The sequence below is a fragment of the Pyrus communis genome, chromosome 2 (genome assembly GCF_963583255.1).
Source record: "Pyrus communis chromosome 2, drPyrComm1.1, whole genome shotgun sequence".
Taxonomy (NCBI): domain Eukaryota; kingdom Viridiplantae; phylum Streptophyta; class Magnoliopsida; order Rosales; family Rosaceae; genus Pyrus; species Pyrus communis.
In genome coordinates this window covers 33,620,086-33,634,347 of record NC_084804.1, presented here as the reverse complement: position 1 = coordinate 33,634,347, position 14,262 = coordinate 33,620,086, and the positions used below count along the sequence as shown (strand labels likewise).

Below are 14,262 nucleotides of genomic sequence, written 5' to 3'. Positions count from 1 at the left end.
TATTACCCTACAACATTAGGATGTTACATATGGTAAGGTTCCACCAAATTTTCAGTTAGCTGATATCTTGTCTAATTCATAATCCACTCAACCATTGTACTGGTCTGAGTGGTTTTCAATAGCAGGCTGATGGATGCTTAACAATGGTCTTTTAAAATTGATTGGAAGACCTAATATCTCTCTAGCAGGCCTCACTCACGATCCTAAGAGTGGAAATGTGGAATTATCCAAGCCTATCTTAATTACACCAATAATATTGATCTATATGTATTTTTGGTTTGGAACTGCAATATTATTGGTTTATTCCACAATCAATTATCGGGCATCTTCCTTGAGCATGTTCATATATATTATGGCACAAGCAGTAGTGTGCTTATGCATGACATAGCCATTTATCTTAGGATTTTTACCTAAAATTATTTTTGAGATTGGCATAATTCCTCATTTTGGTCTCTGACATTGAAAATCGATAGAATTGGTCCCAAAATTTGTTCACCGTCAATCATTTTGTAAAAAATGTCCGCTAAAATACATGATTAGCTGGACCATGCTCAAGAAAAAAATTCCTAGGGGTGGTAAAATTTTCTGGCTAGGTGGAGCATTGCTGAAGAAACTCCTAATCGGGGGTGGAGTTGCAAAAATCCATGCCACTCTTGGTACAAGCATGGACTTAATCTTGCATTGAAAAAGTACCAAAAATATAATAAAAGTAAATACATGGTTCACACTAAACATCGCAACATTTTAAGTTAAAATCATGCACTTAGATGGGTCAATTAGGCCTGAGCGACCTTGTTTTGAATCTACGTTGTTAAAGTGGAGACAATATTTTTGTTGGATTGATTTAGTAGTGATGCCAAGAACTTAGATCGATCTATAAGTTCAATGGTATAATTATTAACAAAATAAATGGGATAATTTGTTTGAGGTGATAAAATATTTCAATACACACTGATTTTCGAGCAATGATCTCTGAACTAAAAATTTGTGAGTATTGGTTCCTGAACTTGTTATAAAATGAAGCAATTGTCATTTTGGTTAACTCCGTTAGAACTTCCATTCATTTGATGTCCCTTTAAACCCTTTATCTTGGATGGAAATTATAACAGAGTTAGCCAAAAGGATATTTGCTCCACATTATAACAAATTCAGGAACCAATACTCACAAATTTTTATTTCAGATACCAAAGCTCCAATTGAGACAAAGTTTTGGGACCATTAATCCAATTTTCTTATTTGTACTGGAGAAGTAAATGGAGAAATTTTAGCATGTTGTGTTAACCTTAGTTGGAGAGAAAAATGTTTTCATTGATCTTAGTTGCATAGAAAAATTGTTTCTACTAAACTAAGTTAAACGATGAAATGTCTATCGATCTATGCTGAAATATAAAATTATTCATGTGGTAAACAAAATTTTCCATTCGATGTTCTAACACCTCAGTCTTGCTATGTGTGTATATACATGTGGGTGTGCGCGCGCGCGCATAAAAGTAGCACTAGCCAATAGGGACTTAAAGCAGATTGAAGGCGTGCAAATTTAGACTCTAGAGCAAGCATCGTTGTCTATATATATGGAAATCCGAGCTTCTCAAATTGGAGGCCAATGCCATAGATGAAATGAAGAGTTTAGTAATGGAGAGTCATAAGGCTTATATTGCAATGCTCTTCATACAATTTGTGTATGCAGGTATGGCCTTGTTCTCTAAGGCAGCAATTTCTAAAGGAATGAACCCCTTTGTCTTTGTGGTTTATCGTCAAGCTTTTGCCTCCTTTGCCTTGGCTCCCTTTGCTTTCTTCCTTGAAAGGTAGTTAATTATTCCTCCATTACTCCCACTCTTCCATTTAGTTAGTGTTATTTTGTTTTTGAATTTTGAATTTTTCTGAATTTTCAGTTCAATAGAAGCTCCTCTTTCCTACACCTTACTCTGCAAGATTTTCTTAGTTTCCTTATCTGGGTACGTATGAACATGGTTTAATTAGTTTTTGCTCTCATCAACATTTCAATTAATCAAGTTCTCTAATCTGATATTACATATGCTCTCCAACAATCATTCATACATTTTTTTTAGGATTACCCTGAGTTTAAATCTCTACTATGTTGCAATCAACTACACCTCTGCAACCTTTGCTGCAGCCACCACCACTTTAATTCCTGCAATCACTTTTGTCATGGCGGTTTTATTAAGGTAATTAAATTAAACTATACATAATATTTGACACGTTAATTAAGGTATGTATACAGTTAGTTTTGTCAAATATTGAAGTGGAAATTTGGTTTTGAATCAACTATTTTTGTGCAGGATGGAAAGCATTTCTGTGAAACGTTTGTATGGAGTGGCCAAGGTGTTGGGTTCTGTCACAAGCCTTTCAGGAGCATTGGTGTTTGCCTTAGTGAAAGGGCCCTCCATAAAGTTCAACTGGGTTCCATCAAATCAAGGGCAAATTCCAGACTCCTCCTCATTATCTTCCTCCACAGGAGGAGAGTGGTTAAAAGGTTCCCTCATCATGCTCTCAGCCAATACTGCATGGTCTTTGTGGCTAATTCTGCAGGTTCATCTCATCCCCACCACTAGCTTTACTTATTCTCTGTACACGAGAGATTCTAACTCAAGACCTCATGCGCATCTAATCACCACCATTATATTTAACTACTGTATTGAAGTGGAATTCTTCTTTAATAGATATAATTAAGAAAAAAAAAGTTTTCTTACGAGACAGTGAATTTGGAATAAGTCAGCCTGATAGCGTAAGTCTGTAAAAGAACAATTTTATCTGTAAGATTTTTTTTTAAGGAACTTTAACGAAAATCTCTTGGTACTGTTTACTTTAACGAAAAACTATATTTTTACATTAAAAAGTCAATCATGATACTATTCATTTTATCCTTATCGTTAAAATTCAAAGTTTTTAAATCATTTTTATTAGTTTTCATTTTTTTTTATTGCCTTGTTAACTAGTGCTTGTGTTCTAGGGTCCCATTATCAAGCAATATCCGGCAAAGTTGAGGCTCACCACTCTCCAATGCTTCTTCAGCTGCTTGATGTCTGCTTGCTGGGCCATTGCATTTGAGAGAAATCCATCAGCTTGGAAGATTGGATGGGACATTCATCTTCTCTCTGTGGTCTATTGTGTAAGTCACTAATATCCACCCACATATAAGTTCTTGCATACAACACGCATGCATTTTGCACGACGTTTCTCTAATTTAACTAATAACAATGAAAAAAGAAAAAAAAAAAAAAAAAGAGTAAAAAAGTAATTATATACATCGGTTGTATGCATGAAATAATTATTTTCGATCAGCATGTGTAGTTTAATCATTTTTTATGCAACCACGAAATTTTTTTATACGTATATGTTTTACACTGTGTTCTTTCATTTAATGGATAATATAACAATGAAAGAACAAGTGGTATAATCATTGTATACACCCGGTGTATGCATGAAATTACTATTTAAAATAATAATTTTTTTTTAAACAAACGATATTATCTACACTAAGAGGGAGGGGGGTGAATTTAGTCTCACAATAAGTTAAGTAATAATATAGTTCAAATTCGCCTTTAGCGAGAATCGAACTAAGACCTTTCACTAACAAGTAAAAAAGAATACCACTAAACTGCAATACTAAGTAACGTCCAATATCACTTTATCTATGCATGAAATGACTGCATTATAAATAAAATAATAAATAACATTTGGAACAATATCACAAAGATCTTTTGTTTTAAGAACTAAATCACAATGAGAATTGCATGCCATTTAAATTCCTTTGGATCATTCTGGGGGTGCGCTACTCACATTTTTTTTTTTTTTTTTAACTTTTTACATACCCTTTGTTCATTTATGTTATTTGATTTTCTTCAATTCATTCAATCCGACTGTCGAAAATTAAAAGAATGTGTAGAAAATAAAAATAAGTGTATGGACAACACACTCCTATATCTAATACAACATATAATATATAAGTGGCTCAATTTGGCTGGCTCAATTAATTCATAAAAAGGTACTATTTGAAAATATTCTGGGTTGTATATGGCTCCTATTCCCTCCAAAGAGATAGGATAAGATTCATTTTTGGCCTATTAGTATTCAGAGGGTTGTTATGAGATCACATACATATTTCTCCAGCATTACATATATATACATGGGCATGCATAAACATAAACTTACACACACACACACACACACACATATATATATATAGCATTAATTGGTTAGTAATTTAATACAGTGCTAATTATGCATTTGGGCCCTTTGCAATGGTTTTTATGATCTAAACCATTTATTTTCATTTTGAATTTTCATTCATAAGTCATCGTTACCGATACAGTGAAAATTTCATTGATAATGACAGGGCGTGGTTGTAACTGGGATTACTTATTGGCTACAAGTTTGGGCAATAGAGAAGAAAGGCCCAGTTTTCACTGCAATGTTCACTCCATTATCACTAATTATAACAGCCATCTTCTCAGCATTGATATGGAAAGAAGCCATCTACTGGGCAAGGTCCATATCTATATCTATCATACATTTATTTATTTATTATTATATTTCAACGTTTCATTTTCAAGATTGAGAGGCACCAACTTTTATCTCAACTTCTTAAATATCATCTCATCATGTCACAGATTTGAGAGGCACCAACTTTCATCTCATCATATCACATTTTCTATAGTACAATTAACAAAGAATATCGTTTGTATTAAAATATATATAAAAAAATTGAGAAGGGATGATTAAATTTCTCTTTTGGTTCATCTCTATTATAGTATTGTGCATTGCTTTTTCCTTTTTCTTGATCAAATAGTACTATATATTTCTTGAAATAAAGAATTTTAGATTAAATAAAACTTTATTAAGAACATATACAGAGATTTAGAAAGTAAAGGATAACATAGAGAGCGTAATACTTATTGAATTCTCGTTTTTCAAATCAAAGTTGGGACAATCAATAATGTGTTTAACGATACTTGTTAATCATTGATGTCAGATTACATGTATGAGTAAAATGAATACGATTATTTTGTTGATTGAATTTAGTTTTGTTGCAGTATTGGAGGGGGTGTATTGCTGATTGCGGGTCTCTATAGCGTTTTGTGGGGAAAGATGAAAGAGGAACAAAAAAGCAAAGAAAGTGATCAAAAACAAGAAAACAAGCAAGAAGTCGTATAATATTAAATGTGATATAGATGGGAGGTGGATTGAAGAGAATTTGCTTCAATGATTGAATCAATAAAACGCATTTCACACACAAAAGTTTTGATGCAGACCATTTGGAGCAGTCATGATCATCTTTTTTGTAGCTACCAATCGAGTGCTAAAGTTTCTATATTTTTCTAAGATTTCATTTTAGTAGTATTCTAAATTTGTATTGCATATGTATATATAAATGGGTGTTATCAAATAGATATGTATTTGCAAAATTTGCGAGCGGAGGCGCGCTAAAATTTATGAATGGTTAAACTTCACGGATTAATTGTAAATTCACATAGTGGTGCATATATGGTTAACTTTGCAAGGTAGCAATAAATATTTTTAGCTTGAAAAATTCTAAAAGAGCAAAAACGCACCTAAGATAAGCAGAATAATACTTGGGAATTGACCAACCTAAATATATGGACTTATTACATGGTTCAATAGTTTTACACCACCTATTCACTCTCTCAAAAAATTTCTATCTTTATAACCAAACACACCCCTTTCCTTCCTCCCATTGCTTATGTCATTGGAAAGTATTGAGCCATGTAATAAGTAGTATATTTGCAAAGTAATAAGCAGCATGTTTGCAAAGTACTGATAGCATACTCTGTGAGGCAGCATTACTAAAAAAAAAGTGTTTGCCCAACACAATTTGTCGGGCAAATTGTTTATTAGTTTGATTAGTTATTAGTCATATTAGTATAGTCTACTTTAGGATTAAAATTCAAATATTTTTTTATTTATTATTTAGTTACGTAATGGAACGATAACATAGAAACAATACTTAAATCCTCCTTCAAATATTCTGGGTAGTCCTTCTTCGAATATTCCGAATAGTTCACAACAAAGTAAGGGCACTAAGTTAGATGAAATATTGGCTAATCTTCTTGCAGGCCTTAGACATAGACATAATATGCTTGATTATCCACCTAATTATCGCGAAGCAATTCCTAGATACTATATCCAAAATGAACCTTGTCAACCTAAATCCTACATCATTCCAAGGAAAGTTAGTTATAGTCGATGTCTTATCACTCTTTGGTTTGATAATTTTGAGTAGGTGGAGTATAGTCTACTAAAAGATGTTGCATTTCGCCATTATTGTTATCTTTTCAAATGTGATTTTGATAATGCAAGTACTACTGGAAGTGATGTCTTTACTGAAAAAGGGTGTACAAATTGGTGAGGACCCAAAAATTTTCGTGATCATGAGGGAGATGTTGGAAGTCTTCATAATAAAGTTTTACAACAAGTTAGAGATTTGATGATACAAAAACAACACATTGAAACATTTGTGATAAAGCAAACCAATGAAACTCGCATTAATTATCACACTTTATTGAGTGGAGCACTTGATTGCACAAGATGGTTATTGTGACAAGGTATCATCGAAATCAAGCAATACAAGTAATTATGTGGAGCTTATGCAATTTTTTACCGATCATAATGAGATAGTTAGGAAGAGGCCACGAAGAGGCCACAGAGAGATTGTTTGCTACAATAAATTTGAGTATGTTCAAGTCACGAGGATATGATGGAGCTATTAATATGAAAGGTGAGCTAAATGGTCTAAAATCAAAGATTTTGAACAAATATCCTCAAGCATTTTATGTTCATTGTTTTGCACACCAACTCCAACTAGCTCTTGTATTCGTAGCAAGGGGAAATGAGAATGGTGCCAATTTCTTCAACATGCCAGTCCTTTGGTGAATCTTATTGGATCATCGTGTATGCATCGTGATGCATTTAGACAGAAACACCCAAAAAATAAAAATAAAGAAAGCTCTTGATATTGATCTTGCAACGGGTAAAGGGTTAAATCAAAAAAGTAGTCTCATGAGTTCTAGTGATACACGGTGATACTCACATTATGGTACTACAATTAGTATTGTTGTTATGTTTGAAGCCGTGGTAGAGGTGCTTAAATGGATTAAAGGTGATGACAACCAAGATAATCTCGGTGAAGCAAATAGGTTATTTAAAGACATACTAACTTTTGATTTGTGTTTCTCCTTGTTTTTTGTGAGATTTATATTGGGAATTACAAATGAGTTATCACAAGCATTACAAAAGAAAGATCAAGATATTATGAATGCAATAGCATTAGTGGAAGTATGCAAGCAAATATTACAATCCTTGAGAGATGAGAACTTTGGGGACTTGCTTCATGATGTACAAAAATTCTGTGAGGAGCATGATATTATCGTTCCTAACATGGAGGATTTGTGTTTCGTATCCGAAAAATCAAGGTGTAAAGCTCCAAAACTCCCAAATTTCCATTGCTATCTTATGCACCTCTATTTTCAAGTCCTTGATATGCAACTAAAGGAATTGAATGGTTGCTTCAATGAGGTAAACACCGAGTTGCTTCTTTGCATGGTATGTTTCACTCTGATGAATATTTTTGCATCTTTTGGCAAAGCAAAATTATTCGTTTAGCACAACTTTATCCTTAAGATTTTGATGGTATGGACTTCATGAATCTTCTAATTTAACTTGACAATTCATGATATGAAGATGCACGGTGAGTTTTCATCATTAAGAGGAATTAGTGTTCTTGCAAAAGAGTTGGTGAAGACCGAGATGTGTGCAAGTCATATGTTAGTGTATAAGCTTCTTACATTGGCTTTGGTGTTATTGTTGCAACCACTTCGGTGAAGAGAGCTTTTTCTGCTATGAAGATTGTGAAAACATCATTGCGTAACAAAATGAGGGATAATGGTTAAGTGATAGTAGTTTTTTTATATTGAGAAGGATGTATATGCTTTTATTGATAATAAGCCTATCATGTGAAGTTTTCATGACATGAAACCTCACTAGGAACAATTGTAATTTGTTTGTATTAATAAATTATGGAAGACATTATTAGATAAAAGGATTTGGTTGTTGCCATTTTTTGAACCTTGCACATTTTTAAATTCGCCCCTCGCCCTGACAATATTGTGTGGCTTTGCCACTGCCCTTGGGACACTAAATCTCCAGGGGGTCCTCAGTCTCCTGGCCATGGTCGCTCTCCTGTCAACTTTTCACCTCCGCCTTCCATGTACAATTAGAGACAACAGTTTTTGAGCAACAAAGCATTTCAAGCAGCGGATTTGGTTCATCTTATGACAACTTAATTAGTGAGATAGACTTAGAATCTCTCCCTTAATTCGTCTATCCCAACAAAATAAGTAAAACAGGAAGATGCTTTCTAGGATCCAGTTGATTTTGCAAAAGCTAAGTCAACTTCACCTTCAAACCCGAATAGGTTATTTTGAGTTGTGCTTATCACTTTTATCAGTCAGTCAGCTCTGGACTTTGTTGATGAATGCTTTAATCATAAGATTACCTGTCACTGAATAAATATTGATAGGAACTTTTTCGGTTATGCTATTTAGTTGGTAAATTTTCGAGATGTCCAGCACGCATTGCATATAATTCAATACATTGATGTACCTTATTGTTTGATTACTTTGATCTCAGCTTGTTTTGTTACGCTCGGCCAAATTATTATGCATGCATGCATGTATTTATCATCAAATTTTCATATTGGTGGACTAATATATTTAACCACATGGACTCAATAAATTGACATTCAATATTTTGGTAGGCATGTCATATATCTTGTGAGTTAGTCATCGTTACAACTACCATTGTCTGGAAATGAAGCATTCTCTGATGCTGGCCAAAAATGGTTGCCGGACGGATGGCTGAGGTGTACATCGGAAGATTTTTGCACGGTGTTAGAGGTGTGTAATTCTTGCCATAATCCTTTATATTTGACATCAAAAAGATGATCAGAGAACTAGTGACATTAATAACATCTCCCAACCGTTAGATCAAAACATAAAATGACAGGATGCACACTCTATCACAAGATTAATCATATGATCGTGGAAACCAAATTTAGTTAAACAGTGAAGAGTATAGCTTGAGCCCAAAACGTAATTTAATGTTGGATATTCTTGTGCTATTAAAACACCTGTCAGCACTTAATTTGCTGGCCTATCTATGTGGACCAATAATATTAAAAACCTGTCATTTTAGTTTTCTCCCAAAATTTTGCTATCATTGTAACCAAACAACCAATATTTCCTTTAAACCCGTGACCAAACAAAAGCCTTCTTCCTCCATCTCCATTTTGAACCAGGGAGATCAATTAGGCCTCGTGCTCGTGTCCCCATCGTGACATCTTCGATATTTTAAAGTATCATGTAAAATCCGTTAAAATGAATAAGTAATATGATCCGATCTGATTTTGACATGTTAATATTAATAAGTAATGTAACCCGACCTGTTATCCGTTACTCATTAAAGAAAATATATTTTACTTCAATAAATAATCAACTGAAAATCTTAATACTAAATCTGCATTTAGATACCACATTTTCCCGTAAATATTACTTCAAAATATAAAAACACATTTTTCTTTTAAGTAAGATCAAAGAATCCAATGGTAAGGATTTAATCTCACATAAGTAAAATTAAATCATATTCCAATTGTTGTAGTAAGGTTTTTTAAATAATTTTTTAATTAATGTAGATGTGTAAAAAATGTACAAACGCTCGTAATGAGAAGTTTTACAACTTTTATGAAGAGGTCAACTTAGAAATTCGGCACCATAATCCCATAAACCATAGATTTAAATTTAATTGCTGACTATCGTTTACGCTCACGCTCCATTCTTCTCACCGAATTTTAATTTTTCTTTTTCAGATTTTTTTTTTTTAATTTTTTTTTGAGAAGAAATAGATTTTCATGTTTGAAAACATGATCCTTTAGTAGTTGCAGAGAGATGAATGGTTCAGATTGTTGATATTACATTCAGATTTTCATGGTTAGAGAAAATATTGTTTGGAGTTTATAAAGTCTCTAAAAACTATATGTTGCATCCCGCCCCAAAGTAATCGTATTGTGTTCCTTGACATTGGGAAAGTTTTAAAATGCCCTTGAAGGGTTTAGTGGAAATCCTATGTGAATAGTAGTAGATCGTCACATCTTGTCCTAAATTTAATCGTATTGTATCCTTGACACTCGGAAATTTCTAAAATGCCTTGATGAGCTAAGTGGAAATCCTCTGTGAACATTTGGGTCTTAGTCATGCTTTGTCCCCTTTCACGTCTTTCTAGGTAGTATGTATCCTTACAAGCACTTGAGCGTGAATGAGGCGTAAATTGGACAGTTTACGCACATTTCCCAAAGAGGGGCAAAATGGTTATTTTGTACTCTCAGGAATCCATTGCTTGTTTATCGAGATAGTAGCAAGGTGTCAGTTCTGCAGACTGTGATATCGATGGCCTATTTGTAGGACTAGTTAAGCAAGTGGTAAGTAGGCCCGTCTCCGTTAGTATTTAATTAATTAGGCATCATACCTAATTAATTATTGTTGGGCTTGACTCAAAGACACACATACTACGACATGGTGATCATGAAAACTATAATTGTGACATGTAAGTCACATTTCACCACATTGAATAAAAAACTCATCAACTTAATTGATAAATATTTTGACTGTTTAATTAAATATCCAAAATGTGTAAATTGATACAATTTCAAAACCTTTGGGGGCCCCTTAAAAAAAAAATTGAAACCTCACGGTCCATTTAAAAAATAGCCTCAAACCTTGAGGGTGTGAAATGTAATTTGCCATTTTTTAAAGACAGTACATGATCAGCCCTAACTGGTTAAGACCCAATATACTGAATTTTGATAATGACATTTTGAGGTGGACCAATAATATTGAAATAGCTAGTGCTTTAAGCAATTTTTCGTAATTAACCAAACACCCCATAGCCTCTTTCTCAATATCTAAGCACTCATCTTCTCTCTCAACAAGAAGCCAAGTAGGCACCGCCATTCATAAGTGTCCACGGACAAGTGTGGCCTCGTTGGATCAGGCATCGTCCGCAAGCTCCAAGATAAAGGCTGCACCAAACTCGTCCTGCATTCACGTCGAGCGCGACCTCACTAGCCAAACCGTTTCACCACTGACGTAGTCGAAAAATTAGGGTATACTGTTTTGTGTTTAAAAGCTAAGCAAACACCCCTATCCATGGGCTATGTAGTTTGAGCTTATGAGATCTTGTGCTTCACAAGGCTGAAGCATTTGACATGATGAAGTCTCTCAGGAGCTGCCAACAAGTAGGATTGTACTTGTAATATGAGGTCATTAATCCTTTGAGCTTTGTAGCCTATATTGCAACATGATAAGGCTATGTGCAGATACAAAAATCGCTAACTAGTCACAACAAACGTGTGCAATTGTACGGAAATTCGTGGGCAGCTAATCATGGAGCTATACATTATGTCACCAATCCCTTAAGCTGCGTAACTCGTAGGTAGAGTTATATGTGGGCATGAAAATCGCTAACTTGTCACAACAAATGTGTGCAAATGTGTGGAAATTTGTGGGCAATAATTTAAGAAATGTACTGCACTTTAAGGCCACAAATCCCTTTAGTTGCCTACCGCATCATGAGAGAGTTATGTGTGTACACGAAAATCGCTAAATTGTCACAACAAACATGTATTGTTGCGTGAAAATTCATGGGTAGCAGTTCAAAGAACGTACTGCACTTATTCTTCTCCTGATAAAGAAGCTCGGATCCCCATGGAATAGGCCAAGGGTCCAGAATCCTTTAGCTAGGTATGTCTTGATAAAGACTATAGTGGCTAATTCTTTGAAACACAGGCTTAGGTTGCACTGGATAGCCAAACACATCCACATCTGGATATCCCAGCAATACCATTTCTTAGAAGAGAGCATACTCAAAAATTGTCGAGGTATTAGTTTACCGTCTCATACTTGAAAGTATACCAGATTTAACCATGAGTATTTATATATTCTTTTCACTTTCTTCATACTTTTACATTAATTATTATGAATTTTTATTTATTTTGGACTCTCTAAAAAAATTGTTTGTGAGGGTTTGTAGGGTTTTAAAATTCATACGACGATGTACCCATCGTCAAAGCGTAAAGAATGCGATCACGTGTGTTTGCATATATTTTTTTTTCTTCACATTTTTCACCCTTGTTATTATGTATTTTATAATGTGCTTTGGAAATTTTTAATCTCGTTATCAAACTAACCTTTTTTTTTTTAACGGGTTATCCGTAGATAAACTTAGTAAGACAAGATAACGAACTGGTTAGTTAATGTGTTGATCAGAACTTGTTATTTTGTGCAAGTTTAACCGATCGTACAAGAAATTACCAAGTCTTACACGATTAACTCCCGATTCCTCATTCCCTCATGCTGTCTAATACCTATAACACCCTCCTTCACGTTCTCTCCTTTGTCAACACCATTATCAATGCCTCATCTAGCTGTCGACTCCACATCTCAGTGGGATTGGCAACGATGAAATTTATGGCAGTGACTTTTAAACATGAACTTGAATTTTTTAGTGGCATCGGTGGTGATGCGGTTGGCGAGTGAGGTTTTTATGACAAGATTCGTTCAAATCCTCCCATTTTTCTATAATGGATTCAGGGGGACATTTGTGGACTGATTCACCTTCCCTGTGGACCCTTGAAATACTTTATGGTTTTGGTTGACGCTTCCACACGTTGGTCACACGTGTGCTTGTTGTGCATAAGGAACGCTACATTCTCCAAACTATTGGCTCATGTTATCAAGCTCACGGCTCACTACCCTGATTATCCGATCAAATATATTCGATTGGATAATGCTGGAGAATTCACATCTAAAACTTTTGATGACTACTGCATGTCGGTTGAGGTTGAAGTTGAATATCTAGTACCCCATGTTCACACCCAGAATGGCCTAGTAGAGGCTTTCATTAAGTGCTTACAAATGATTGCTCGATCGTTGGTCATACGTACCAAGCTCCCGATCGCTGCTTAGGGTCATGCAATATTGCACGCAGCAAAGTTAGTCCGCTTAAGGCCTGTTGCGACACAACCATTTAGTGCCCTTCAGTTGGTTACCAGATACGAACCCGACATATCACATCTGAGCGTTTTTGGTTGTGTAGTATATGTGCCGATCTCGCAGCCCTCACGTACAAAAATGGGGCCTCAGCGGAGGATAGGAATCAATGTCGAATATGATTCTCCTTCGATTATTCGTTACTTATAACCTTTGACAGGCGATCTGTTTACCACTCGTTTCACGGATTGTCACTTCTATGAGACAATATTCCCATCGTTAGGGGGAGATAAGAACGACACTGTTCCTGAAGAACGACACAAATTATCGTGGACGACTTCCACTTTGTCTCATTTAGATCCCCACACTGCTCAGTCTAAAATTGAAGTACAACGCATATTAGATCTCCAGAGCATAGCTTAGAGTATGCCAAATGCTTTCATCGATCTAGAACGTGTGACAAAATCATATATTCTAGCTGCGAATACGCCTGCAAAGATAGATGTACCAAATGTACGACGGACTACCCTCCTAGAAGCTCGGGACACCAATCTTGGTGATCCATGTACATTAGCGGCTAGCTGATGCGAGATTTATACGCACACAAATTAAACCCTCTTTTTGTCAATTGTAGTAAGTATGTAAGTAGGGATCGTTCTGGACCGGGGATTAGGAGGGATTGTTAATCACTTGGATTTGACTCAAAAACGTAAAATAAAGTTTAAAACACTAAACTAGACTCAAAGAATGCGAAACTAAATGCTTGAAACACTAAAACAAACCAAAAGACTCAAACATCACCCAAAACACTCAAAACTGCCTTAAAAACACTTTCTGGGCAGTTTTGAGCACTTTGGTGAATTTGGATGAATTTGTGTAACAAATTGAATCAAAACACTTATAAACACAAACTAATACACTTTCTAACTAAATTGGACATTAAAGTAAAGGGGGATTTAGGTTTTGACGAAATTAAACTAAATGAACAAATTGCAATTAAAACAGAATGTAAATATGAAATTGATGAAATGGAATGAATGGATGCTAGCCAAGGGGTTCATCTCCACACATGTTACACTTGCATAATAAAAAGATTTCCAATTGCATTTCAATAAACCATGAATTCTCAATGCTCCAAGTTAATTAGATCCGCTTAAATTAACTTTCAGATTTCCCTAGATTC

General features: G+C 34.8%; 1 protein-coding gene across 1 annotated transcript; it reads left to right on the top strand.

Moving 5' to 3' along the window:
- Positions 1-1,583: 1,583 nt before the first annotated feature.
- Positions 1,584-5,469, top strand: LOC137726222 (WAT1-related protein At1g43650-like). The gene is made up of 7 exons (XM_068465112.1): positions 1,584-1,805; positions 1,893-1,955; positions 2,070-2,186; positions 2,301-2,550; positions 2,972-3,130; positions 4,358-4,509; positions 5,055-5,469. Exons 1-7 carry the CDS (start codon positions 1,618-1,620, stop codon positions 5,173-5,175), a joined length of 1,050 nt encoding a protein of 349 aa, XP_068321213.1. The 5' UTR covers positions 1,584-1,617; the 3' UTR covers positions 5,176-5,469.
- Positions 5,470-14,262: the final 8,793 nt, after the last annotated feature.